Raw genomic sequence first — 12,392 nt, forward strand, 5'->3', positions numbered from 1 at the left:
CAGGCACTCTCCATAGCAGCCCCCCAGCGCGCCCGCGCGCCCGCGCGCCCACCTGCATGGCGCTGATGCAGAGGCTCCTGTGGATGACGAACTGGCTGAGGGCGGCCGAGCGCTTGTAGCTGTTGCGGCCATGCACCATGAGCAGGCGGCCGAGGTGCCGGAACTGAGTGATGGAGAAGTCGGCAGCCAGTGAAGCCTGCTTGCCCTCCTGGGACCGGACGTCGACATCGGGCGCCATCAGGGGCACGGGAGGTCAAGGCAAACACATGTTTTTTTTTTTTAATTGAAAAAGCAAGAGGCTGGTCAGGAGATCTTTGAAGAACTTCAATAAAGAAATTCTTTGGTTTCCAGCTATACACAGTTGGTGGTCTGAGTCTAAATCTGATTTTAAAAGAGGAATTTATTTAAATAAAAAACATTCTAAAGCACAAATAGTCATAATTGGGAGGTCAAACAGATCTAGTATTAAGCCTTGGGGGTTAAGCCCAACCCATAATGGGAGTCAGGAACAAAGAATCATTCCAAGACAGCCGTGAGCACTCAGCCCCCTTAAGAGTAAAACGTATGGGGCGGGGGTGGGGGGGGGAGGCAATGCTCCTGATGGTACTAAATTGAACATTCCCAAACACAGCTTTGCACATTCACAGAACTGAAAACAATTTAGAGTGCAGCCACATTATGGGATTCTTTAAAGGCACGTGACAGATGCTATCAATGGGACAGATGGACATCATGGCCTCCTGGTGGTGAACAGGAAGGCACAAACTCCTCTTATGCGCCCCGTACACCAAAAACACAGGACCATAAGCAAACCCACCCGTCCCACAGATGTCATGGGATTGTGCTCCAATTGCCTGAACGCTTCAAAAATCAACGTCCTGAAATACACCGCCTCTCCCACGAAACAGGCAGAGAGAACGGTTCTCCATTAGAGGAGAGCACACAGACGCGAAAGGCCCAAGTAAACGTGGTATGCGAGCCTCCACTGCTGCCGGGATTTCTTCCTTAAACATTTTGGGGACCCCTGGAGAAATGAGACCCTGATGGCGATGCTGTTTTGCTTATGTAGAAAAATGCCCTCTTTCTTAAGAGATCCACCCTGAAGCACTGAGGGTAACATATCCGCAACTTGCTTTCAGCTGATTGAGAGAGAGAGGGAAGGAGAAGGAGAATGTGACAAACGCGAATAACTGGTAAATAATCAAAGCAAAGAGTAAACAGGTGCTCACTGTCCTAGCTCGAGTTTTCTGAAGGAGTTACATTTTTCAAAATAGAAAGTTCGAGGAAATAAACAAAATGATGTATCTACATGTTCTGATGTATAAAGAAATCTAAGGTACGGCAGATTTAGGCAAGTTTCATTTTTAAAAAACATAGTATAATGTTTTAAATGTTAAATTACACATGAGAATCATATACATGTGTTCGTGAGATGTACGTATATAGGTGGTGGTTGTTTAGTCGCTAAGTCATGTCTGACTCTGCGACTCCGTGGACTGTAACCTACCTGGCCCCTCTGTCCATGGGATTTCCCACGCAAGAACACTGGAGTGGGTTGCCATTTCCTCCTCCAGAGGCTCTTCCTGACCCAGAGATCGAACCTGCATCTCCTGCTTGGCAGGCAGATTCTTTACCACTGAGCCACCTGGGAATCCCATGTATATATGTGTGTGTCCATATAAATTATATACATCCCCATAACAAGTAGTATACACATAGACAAAAATTCTAGCAGAATAATCACTGTTACTAGTTTGATGCAGCTGTCTGAAAGAAAAAAATGCTCTTTACCCATTTCTACATTGTTGTGGTTTTCTTACTGTGAGCACTTGTCACTTTTATACTCCAAAAAACAAAGGAAGCAGACTCTAACTTTTAACAGAAGAGAAAATGTTCTCGTACTATACAGCATCGTGTCAAGAATTCCATCTATTAACCTCAACTGTGCCTTTTACAACCTGCATTAAAGGAATCATAAAGATTTCAGACCTAACATCTTCTTCAAGGATCATTTAGCTCTGCAACTTCAAGCAACTGTCAACTGGATGAGAACCAGAAAACCAGGGGAAAAAGGTGGAAAGGAAAAAAACTTTTTTGGAAAATCCAGATGCATGAATGTATAGAGATGGATAAAGAAATATATATGACAAAATGCATATATGTCTATATATGACATATATGTCTATATATGACACGTATGTCTATATGCATTTTGTCTATATATGATAGAGAGCATCTCTGGCCCTCCTTCAAGCCTCCACACTCTCACTCCACACTCAGAGCTAACAACTGTGGGCTCAACTTTGTGGCTTATGGTCATCTCAAGTCACAAAGGACGGAGGGCAGGGCAAACGATTAGTGGAAGGCACACAGTTGATAGGGAAGGAAAAAGAAAGATGACTGTAACACACAACCTTTAAAAATCTGCAGCTGCCACAGCATTTTAGGGAGGAGCAAACCATGCTCCATTCTTCCATACTCCCTGAGAGACGACCCACAGTGTGAAACTAACACTTTTACTAACAACACTCCCAGGGAAGCATTTGGAGTACGTTTGCTGCACCCCAAGAATGCAGCAAGACACTAAAAAAGATTAGGTCTGGGCAAGCAAAGACTCAGCGTTTGTCTGTAAGATACCCGGACACCGATCTCTGACTTCCCGGTAGTAACACTAGGTAATTACCAGACGTGGTTCCTCGTGCTCTGTAATTCTAATCGACAACTTCCAGAAGCACCGAAGCTGCATCTCGGAGGGAAAGGGAAACCCCAGCTGGTGGAGCAGAGCGGCTCCCCTGTGACATCCTCACGACCACCACCTAATGCCCTAACGCTGGCCCTGGGGCAGAAATCAGCGCACACGCCCCGATCCGTGCTCACCTTTCCCTCCACACCCACGCCGCAGTCCGACTCCTGGATCATGCTGACGTCATTGCCGCCATCGCCTGCGGGGCGCACAGACCAGACAGGAAGGTCAGCAAGAACGGAGAGGCGAGAAACAGGACCGCGCTTTTCCCGGTCACTTTCCAGACTCGCCCACTGCTGCCTCCCGTCACAGGCCAAGCTTCTGTTCTGTTCTGTCCGCTCAGTCTCTCCGACAGCCTGCGGAATCGGCTTCTTTTACAGCCAGAGGAGCTGAGAGTCAGACGGACAGGGTCGAGGGGCCTGGCTGACTCGCTGAGCAAGGGGGCTGTGTCCACGCCGCGTGGGGGTCTACAGCCCCTCGGGACCTGCCTCCGAGGGGTGGGGGTCCCATCATCATCACCACCAGCGACGACAGGTGCTGCCCGGCTTACTGCGACGGCTGCAGGCGCCTCGTACAGGCTACGGCCCTTCTGAATCCGCCCAGGCACCTCTCCAGGGGACCGCGGGTCCTCTCCCATTCTACCAGTAAGGAGACCGGCTCCCGACGGGGAAACCAAGACCCCCGCGGACCCCCAGCTAGGGAAAGCCTGCAGACCGGAGCCAGACCCCTCTCCACGGTAGTCTTCTTCACCCCCGGGGCTCTGCTGCGCTGGTATCACTAGTCAACAAGGCACAAACCGAGGAGGAAGGTCCTTCTGGACGCTTTCTCGGAGCAAAGTACTTGAAAATAATGGCGACAGAAACAGGGCCAAAGAGGGGAAGGGGTATCAACGTCACGGCCTCGGTCAAGCGGCCTGGGAACCTGCAGCGCGCGGCCGTGGGGCCCCGCCCCCGAAGGTCACCCGGCGCCGGCGCGGCGGGCCCGTCCCCCCGCAGCTGAGCGGGCGCGGCCGCGGGCCTACCTACTGCGCAGGTCAGCCTCCCGGTGCGCTCCTGGAGCAGACGCACGATCTGCGCCTTCTGCGTGGGTGCGCAGCGGCAGCAGACCACGGCCGGGCACTGGCAGGCCAGCTCCATGAATTCGTACTCGTAGTACTTGAGGCACACCTGGCGGCAACGGGGGAGAGGGGCTGGGTCGGCCACGGTTCCCCCTCCGCCCCCACGGCAGCTCCCGGGGGTCCCGGCGCCCACCTCCAGGGAGTCTCCAGAGATGACCAGCGCGCAGTCGTGCTTCCTGCGGAAGGCGTTCAGCTCCAGGTGCGCCTCGCCGCGGTTGGTCACCTGGAAGGGAAGACGGTGAAGGAGGCCTTGCGCTCTGAGCCGCTGGGAACAAGTGGCGACTTCCTGGGGCTCCCGTGAGGGCCAGGCCCCTGGTCTAGAACCCCACCCTCCCCTGCCACCGACCCCCGAGCCAGAGCAGACCCTGTTTGCTGTGACTGTGGGCATCAGGCGGGTCTGCACACCAACCATCCCCTTGCCTTTCCCCCAGGAAGGCTGGGAGCCACATAATCAAGGGAAGAGCAAAAAGCCAGTGTCCTTTCATTCTGTGCCCGGCACCGTGCTAAGCACTATTCCTGTACTTTCACCCCTTTATTTCTCACAAGGGCTCTTCCAGGCTCTATTGTATGTGCAAGGAAACGGACACAGGCACGATGTGCTAGCTTGGCTGGAGGAGCAAGGAAACGGACGCAGGGCATGATGTGTTAGCTTGGCTAAAGGAGCACAGCCTGTCCGTTTCAGAGCCGGCGGCTGGCTTTTCTGTAAAGAATCAGGTGTTAAGCATGATATGCTCTGTGGACCACAGTCTGCCACAACTACCCTCCGACGCTACACTGCCAAAGCAGCCACAGACAATCCTAAACAGATGGGCAGATCTTGCATTTAAATAAAACTTTATTAAAAAAAAAAAACGGTGACCAGCACACAACCATAGTCTGCCAGAATCCTAGAGCATACAGTGTGTTCTCATTATGTCCAACAGTTATGTTCTGTGAAGCCGCTGCGAACGCTCAGTGATTACTGAACCACTGCTGCTGGGGGAAATACAGGGCTAGGCTCCTCTGAGCCTCTCGTCACTATATTTTTGTCCATCGGTCATTACAGAACCTTGATTTCTATGTGTCTCTGTTTAAAGACATCTTTGAAAATATATACTGCTCAAATAAGTCAGAGAAAGACAAATACTGCATGCTGTCCCTAATATGTGGAATCTGAAAAATGAATGAATATAAAGAGACAGACACAGAGAACACACTAACTGTGAATAGGGAAGAGGAGGGGCAAGATGGGGTATAGGATTAAAAGATACAAACAACTGTGTGTAACATAAATAAGCTACAGACTCTATTGTATAACACGGGGAATCTAGCCAATATTTTATAATTATAAATGCAGTGCGTGCTAAGGTGCTTCAGTCATGTCCAACTCTTGGCAACCCCATGGGTTTTAGCCTGCCGGGCTCCTCTGTCCATGGGATTCTCCAGGCAAGAACACTGGAGTGGCGCCAGTCTATGTCTGACGCAGGATACAGCATGCTTGGGGCTGGTGCATGGGGATGACCCAGAGAGATGTTATGGGGAGGGAGGTGGGAGGGGGGTTCATGTTTGGGAACGCATGTAAGAATTAAAGATTTTAAAAATTTAAATAAATAAATAAATAAAATAAAATAAAAAAAAAGAATACTGGAGTAGGGTGCCATTTCCTTCTCCGTATACCATTAAAAAAACTGTAAGCCAATATGTTGCACATGTGAAACATATAACGTTGTGTATCAACTATACCTCAAAAAGTTTTTTTAGTAATATACATAGGTATAGTTGGCTCGTTAACACTAGACTCATGGCCAACAGGACCGTAACTCACACCTGAAGGACACTCATCTCTGGGAGATGCGTCACAGCCTTCTTGCACTCAGGGACATGGTCAGTACTCAGCTCTGTGCTGGGGACCATTTTAAACCGTGAGATTGCGAACAAAAACCCCACAAAAATGCAAAAAAAAACAGGTGGCACTGAATACACTGAAAGGACCCCTGCGTCCATCTGAGGGCTGGTACAAGACGGCGGAGCGTCGCCTGGCTCCGCCTCAGCTGGGAACCTGCTCGGCAGGTGACGCCACTCTGCACATGTCCATATACGACTAAGGCAGCTCGAGTATGAATTTTGGGGCGACAAATAAATTATAATGAGTGGGCAGATCTGCAAATACAGAATCCATGAATAATGAGGGTCTGCCATATCTGCCCTGCCTCTGTGTGATGCTGGTTGGGCTATTCCAGAAACCGCTAGATTTTTTAAAGCTTCAACGCGCTATGGACCAAGGCAGGGGTGGTGGTGGGGGGAGAGCCCTAGAACATCTAGAGAACCCCCAGCTGTTTGGCTCGGTGGCTCTGGTGGCAGACACTCAGGACCACCATATTCAGCCCTGGAGGAGACCCAGTGGCTCTCGCCTCATGCCTCAGTAAAGCTAATCACAGCTCTCAGCTTCGAGCCCTGGAGTGGCTCCTCTTGCCTGCACTGTTTGGCCAAGGGCTTGCCATCAGGGCAGGGAATTCTCCTTTGCCACGCACCACGCCTCCTTCTAAAGGCCCCCTCAACGGTTTCCTTCAGGAAGGTAGACAGGCCAGTACCTGTGATCTCGAATTTATTTCCTACCCAAGGACTTGGCTTTCAAGAGTTCAGAGAAACCCTAGACTCATATGCATAGTTTCACGTGTACGAGCTTATCTGCATCCCATCATCTTCTCCAAGGGACCATGGCCCTAGCAGGTCAAGAGCATGAGTTAACGCGAGGTGGTCACCAGGAGCCCCTGCACCACGTCCGGAAGCAATCCTTCAGCCTCACCTGGGCCATTCAGTAAGTCCACCCAAACCAGTGCCCTGAGCTCCCCCTACCCTAGGTGGTTAACGTCCTCCCCGTCTCCCTACAGGGCCCCACGTGAGATTATGAGGTTACAGGGCAAACAGAGCATCCCACCCTCGCCACGAGGCCCTGAAGCGAGAATGCTTTACCAGCCGAAAAATGTGGATGTCCTGGTTCCTGGTCACCAGATGTGCGTTCTTCGCTGTGCATGTAGCTGTCTCCAGCTTGTCTCCCGTCAGCATCCAAACCTGAAATGACCGCAGGGACGACGTCCCCTCGGTGAACCTTCAGGCCGGCCTGTCGCCCGTGTCAGCTGGGTTTCCAAACACATCGCGCTGAACTGATAAGCTCCAGCTACCTCTAGGCTTACAGTGTCCCCGAAGCACTGCAGGGAAAGCCCTGGTTCCAGGGCTTCAAGACCCTGTGTGCCTGCTGCTGGAGGAGCAAAAGCTGGCGCAGCACTTTCGGGAAACTGCCCAACGTGCCTTGGCAGACACGTGAAGCCCAGCCGCTGCCCTCCTAACCCCCCTTCTGGGAATGTTTCTGAAAGCAGTAAATAATCTCAACGAAGGGGGAGGCTGTATGGATGGGGGATTGCTTCCATGTCCTACAAGAAACTGATTCGTCACGTTTGCTGCTGCTGCTAAGTCGCTTTAGTCGTGTCTGACTCTGTGCGACCCCATAGACGGCAGCCCACCAGGCTCCCTCGTCCCTGGGATTCTCCAGGCAAGAACACTGGAGTGGGTTGCCATTTCCTTCTCCAATGCATGAAAGTGAAAAGTGAAGTGAAGTCGCTCAGTCGTGTCCAACCCTCAGCGACCCCATGGACTGCAGCCTTCCAGGCTCCTCCATCCATGGGATTTTCCAGGCAAGAGTACTGGAGTGGGGTGCCATTGCCTTCTCCGATTTGTCACGTTACATGGGACCTTTCCACACAGTCAGATTCCCCTGTGTGATCTCAGGGGGCTTGAACGTGAAAGTGTTTATCGACTCTCAGCGACCTCATCGAGTGTAGTCCACCAGGCTCCTCTGTCCATGGGATTCTCCAGGCCAGAATACTGGAGTGGGCTGCCATTCTCTTCTGCAGGGGATCTTCCCCATCCAGGGACCAAACCTGAGTCTCGGCACTGCAGGCAGGTTCTTTACTGTCTGAGCCACCAGGGACGCCCCAGGGAGCTTCACCCTAGCTGTAAAACTGCCAACGGTAAACATGCCAGGTTCCTCATCACCCTATAACAGAAATTCTGCGTCTCACTGCTGTGGGCTCAGAGAGGGTAGGTGAGCTCCCCAGAGTCACAGGGCTAGCCCCTGTCCTGACCAGGCCCAGAACCCAGATCTGCGGAGTCTAAACCAATGTGCTTCCTGCTCCGCCTGTTCACTCTTCAACTCTGTTATCTCTGCTCCCAGCAAGGGGGGTGGGGGTGCAGGCACCTTAGAGTCATGGGACAGGGACACCTTGGCATGAGGGGAAGAGCAGGGAAGAAAATAACCCTGAAGGTTCTTCACCATGCCAGGCACCGCCTCAGCTCTGTGCATTTAACCAAGGGTTCAGGGCACTGTCCCTTCACACACCCTTATGAGACAGGAAATGGAGGTGCTGTGAAGTCAGGCCACCAGTCAAGGGCCACAGAAGTCGTCGGTGGGGAGGCAGGATTTGAACCCCCAGGATGAAGGCACCAGGCCCTGCTGGGGGCCCCTTGGCTCTGGATTTGACCCCCAGAGTATGTCGGTGTTTTCCCTCCATCTCCCACCTGGTCTTAAAAACAGTGCTGTTGTTCAACAGGGAGGGGGCATATGTATACTGCTGGCTGATTCATGCTGATGTGTGGCAAAAACCCACACAACATTGTAAAGCAATTATTCTCCAATTACAAATAAATAACAATATTGTTTTAAGTGATCCCAGTTCGGCGCCAGTCTTCAGGGTTCTCTGTAAGAGAGCAAACCCTGGGACAGGAGCTGGAAGGCTAGAGTTCCAGAAAACCATGGAAAGTCCTGAGCGCACTGAGGCTACATCCCTCGCAGGAACACAGGCAGGGCCCCACGGGGAAGCCCCAGTCCCAGGTCTGTGGTTCCCGGCATGAGAGCCTGCGCGTGGAGGCACCTTGCGCGGCCTGGGGGGCTGCACCCGGGAAGGGAGTGAAGTGGAAGTTCCCAAGTTCTAACGCCTCCTGGCCTGTGAAACACCACACGTTAGACGGTCATCACAAGCTAGCCAGACCCCTAACTATACACTCCAAGCCCTCCCCTCTCACAATGGAAACCAGCAAAGTCCAGTGCACGCTCTACGAATAAAACACCTCTTTTGGAGAGAATGGTTTTAAGGAGGGAAAAAAACCTCAGGACAAAGCCAGTGGCAGAAACTTGGAACCTCCCAGGTTCCTAGAGGAGAGGTTTTAGAAACTGGCAGGAACAAACACGACATGCCCCAAGGCGTCAGAAATGGGCCTCTCTGACATCAGACTTTGTGCAGAAATGGGATCTCACTGGCGATTTCCTTGCAATGAACCAGGCCTGTGGGCCAAAGACAAGTGACACTTTGGTTTGCAGTGAGACACGCCCACACACGCGTGAGCCCCCGTGGGCTAGAAGGTGGCCGGAGTTGGTTTATGACCGCAGGCCTCATGCCTCTTGTTCACACCATCCTGCTCATAAGGACGCCTGCTAGACGCGGGCCGCAGGACGTGGTTGGGTAGAGACAGGGCACTAACCAATGTTATCTTCAGGAGCTTCTAACCCATAGGGCTTCCCCGGTGGCTCATACGGTAAAGAATCTGCCTACAATGCAGGAGACCCAGGTTCCATCCCTGGGTTGGGAAGATCCCCAGGAGAAGGGAATGGCAGCCCACGCCAGTATTCTTGCCTGGAGAACTCCATAGACAGAGGAGCCTGGTGGGCTACAGTCCATGGGGTCACAAAGAATCAGACACGACTGAGCAACTAACACTTTCACTTGGTAACCCAAGAGCTTGCTAATCCCTTTCTTGGGTCCACTGAGATGGAACCTGCTCCCCAGACGCCCTCTACTGGCCTCTCCAGATTAAACAACTGGATATGAACTTTCTGGCCCCCAAACAGGAGAGTACAAGAACGTGAACACCGCAGGGTGCTGGGGCGGGCGGTCACTCTGCCAGGCGGCCATTCATTCACCTAGACCATAAAACAGCTGGCTGGCTGGCCACTCGACAAGGATGTAACAGACACCCCAAGCATGCAGGATACTGAGGTCCTGAGCTAAGGTGAAGCTCCCGGGCCTGCCTTCATGGAACCCAGTGTGCAGAGGGCAGCCACCAGCGAAAGGACACACAGGACGTCTTCTGAAAGTGGGCTGTCAGCGCAGGAAGGATGGAGCGCTTCAGGTCACTGTCCGAATCTGGCTCCCTGTGCTCCCTGTCACTGCTTCCACCCTCTGCCCCGTCTCTAATTATCAGCCTCCGCTGAAGAGCCCACTCGTCCAAGCTTGGATCTGCTACCAGGCAGCAGGCGCGCCGTACCTTGATGCCGGCGTTCCTCAGCGTCTCCAGGGTGGGCCTCACGTCCGCCTGCAGCTGGTCCTCCACCCCCGTCAGGCACAGCAGCTCCATCTCCATCTCCAGGCTCTCGATCACCGTGGCCACTTTCAGGGAGCGGTCATGCACGCTCAGTTTGGCCTGGACATAGCGGGCCTGGGACACACCAGGGACCACGGTCACGCCGTGGGGTGGGGAGGTGCACGGCAGGCCAGGCCCGCTTAGGGCAGGGACCCCAGCCACTGGGTGAACCTCAAAGTGGTGAAACTGAGATCTTCGGCCTCCTTCCAAGTTCATCAGCCCAGACACCGGAGGTGGAGACCAGAGTCCCAGCCTTCGCTCTACGCTCACCTGCTGCGCAACTCCCAGCAGGTCGCTAAACTTCTCTGAGCCTCGTTGTCTTCCTCCACAAAGAGACAATAATAGCCCCGACTGGACTGAGTTTTCACAAGGATTAGCACAACTCTAGACCTCAAAAAACAGTAGGTTCTCCCCCACAAACATACACTGTAACCAAGAACCAGGTTGTCTAAAGACGACATCCCACTTCCAAAGACTATTGACCCAACCCTTCCATTTAACCCCTCTTTATACGGTTAGCAAGGATATGGTCATTTCAAAGCATATGCCTTTAAAGTTCAGAAAACGGCAGAATGCATCAGGGCTAGAACTCCTGTTAAATCAAACTTCACAGAGAACTCACGCCTGTGAAACGGACAGACTCAAGCACAGTTTCTCCAGGTGGAGCAGGTCAAGGCCCCCAGAAGCCTCTCCCTGCAGCCTGCTCTCTCTCTCCCTTCCAGTCATGTATAAATATAGTCGTTCAGCTTTGTGCCAGGACAGGGGGTACAACAAGGACCCCTCCTCAAGGAGCACACAGTCCATGGGACAGGATGACAATTAACAAGACATATTTATACCAGAAGCCTTGGCTGTGAAAGTCAACGACCTAGTTCACAGCCAACACTTTCTACAGCTTAAAAAACATCAGAGCCCCAAGAAAGTTTACAATTTCAAATTTAAAGGTTTCATTTCAAATTTCCTAGAAGATTTACCATTTCTACCCTAAGTGCTGGGGTACAAGAGCAAACCAGACCAATAAAGTTTGCTCTCAAGAAGATTTTATTCCAAAAAGAAGATATTAAAGAGAGCGTTGAAATAAACACATTAACAAAGTCGTCATATTATAGCTGTTGATAAATGCAAATGAAGAAAGCTCAACAGGGTGACAGGGGGAAGGCATGAGGCAGGACTGCCTTAGATGGGGAGCCAGGAAGACTTCTCGGAGGAGGAAGCATTTGAGCTGAGACCCAAAGGCAGCAAGCGAGGGGGGCCACGGGGTTCCACGAGGGAGGAGAGTTCTAGGCAGAGAGAAGAACCTGGTGTGCTTAGACATGACATCAGCCTGGGCCAGAGCAGAAGGAAGAGAGGGAAGACGGTGAGGGGGGCGGGGCTCAAGGCCAATAGGAAGGTCACAGAACCCACTTACCTCAAAGTCTTGATACTGCTCCTCTGCTAGAGATTTCTTCGCCACCACGAGCACCCGGAGCCCCTCCCGGGCCATGTTCCCACACTGAAAAGCAGGCGCCGGTCAGTGGAGAGCCGCGCTGAGAGCTGAGTCCCCAGCTCTCCCTGGGGATAGCTGGAGGCTGAAGCAGATGGGACCCCCTTCCAGTCTAGGGAGGACCCCTGGCAAATCACAACACTGCTTCCTCCTAAAGCCGTCTCCCTGAGCAAACCTTCTAAAAAGGGGTTCAAAATTTAAGCCAACGCAGTCTGACTTAAATCTGGATATTTCTGGCTCGTTGGAAAAACTGCACCTCTGACAAGAGCACCTTCCCAAATGACCACAGTCAATGACGCCACAAGGCAGCTGTTCCCGTGAAACACAGTTGTCAGGCGAGGACTGTGCCAATATGTTTAACACACACCGTGTGACTCTGCCAGAAAGCACATCCCAGCCCGTCTCAGTCACCTGCCTTACCTGCCTGGCCCCTGTCGGCATGTGGGACTGCTAGCTCGCTAATCAGAAATGTACTGTCACTGAATTTAAAATGTGAATTCTGCACCTGGAGCTGGGAGATGGCACAGAAGCAGCCTGAGACAACGGGCAGTTCCTCCCCTCCAGGGTATGGCCAGTCCCCACGTCACAGCCTGGGACAAGGCAGCCTGGGGCTGGGGCCCCACGATGCCCACCTCCTGGTACCCACATCCCTGTAT

General features: G+C 52.4%; 1 protein-coding gene across 3 annotated transcripts in view; it reads right to left on the bottom strand.

The window, feature by feature from the left end:
• The window catches only part of ATP9A (ATPase phospholipid transporting 9A (putative)), a 129,541-nt gene that overhangs the window by 14,814 nt on the left and 102,335 nt on the right, over positions 1-12,392 (bottom strand). For all 3 annotated transcript variants that reach the window (XM_052650750.1, XM_052650751.1, XM_052650752.1), the window contains exons 17-23: positions 11,662-11,745; positions 10,158-10,328; positions 6,813-6,911; positions 3,994-4,083; positions 3,765-3,909; positions 2,878-2,942; positions 53-208 (exon numbers count right to left, since the gene is read on the bottom strand). In XM_052650750.1, coding sequence (XP_052506710.1) covers positions 53-208; positions 2,878-2,942; positions 3,765-3,909; positions 3,994-4,083; positions 6,813-6,911; positions 10,158-10,328; positions 11,662-11,745 — 810 coding nt within the window. The remainder of the gene's footprint in view (positions 1-52; positions 209-2,877; positions 2,943-3,764; positions 3,910-3,993; positions 4,084-6,812; positions 6,912-10,157; positions 10,329-11,661; positions 11,746-12,392) is intronic.

This window comes from Budorcas taxicolor, chromosome 13 (genome assembly GCF_023091745.1).
Source record: "Budorcas taxicolor isolate Tak-1 chromosome 13, Takin1.1, whole genome shotgun sequence".
Lineage (NCBI taxonomy): Eukaryota > Metazoa > Chordata > Mammalia > Artiodactyla > Bovidae > Budorcas > Budorcas taxicolor.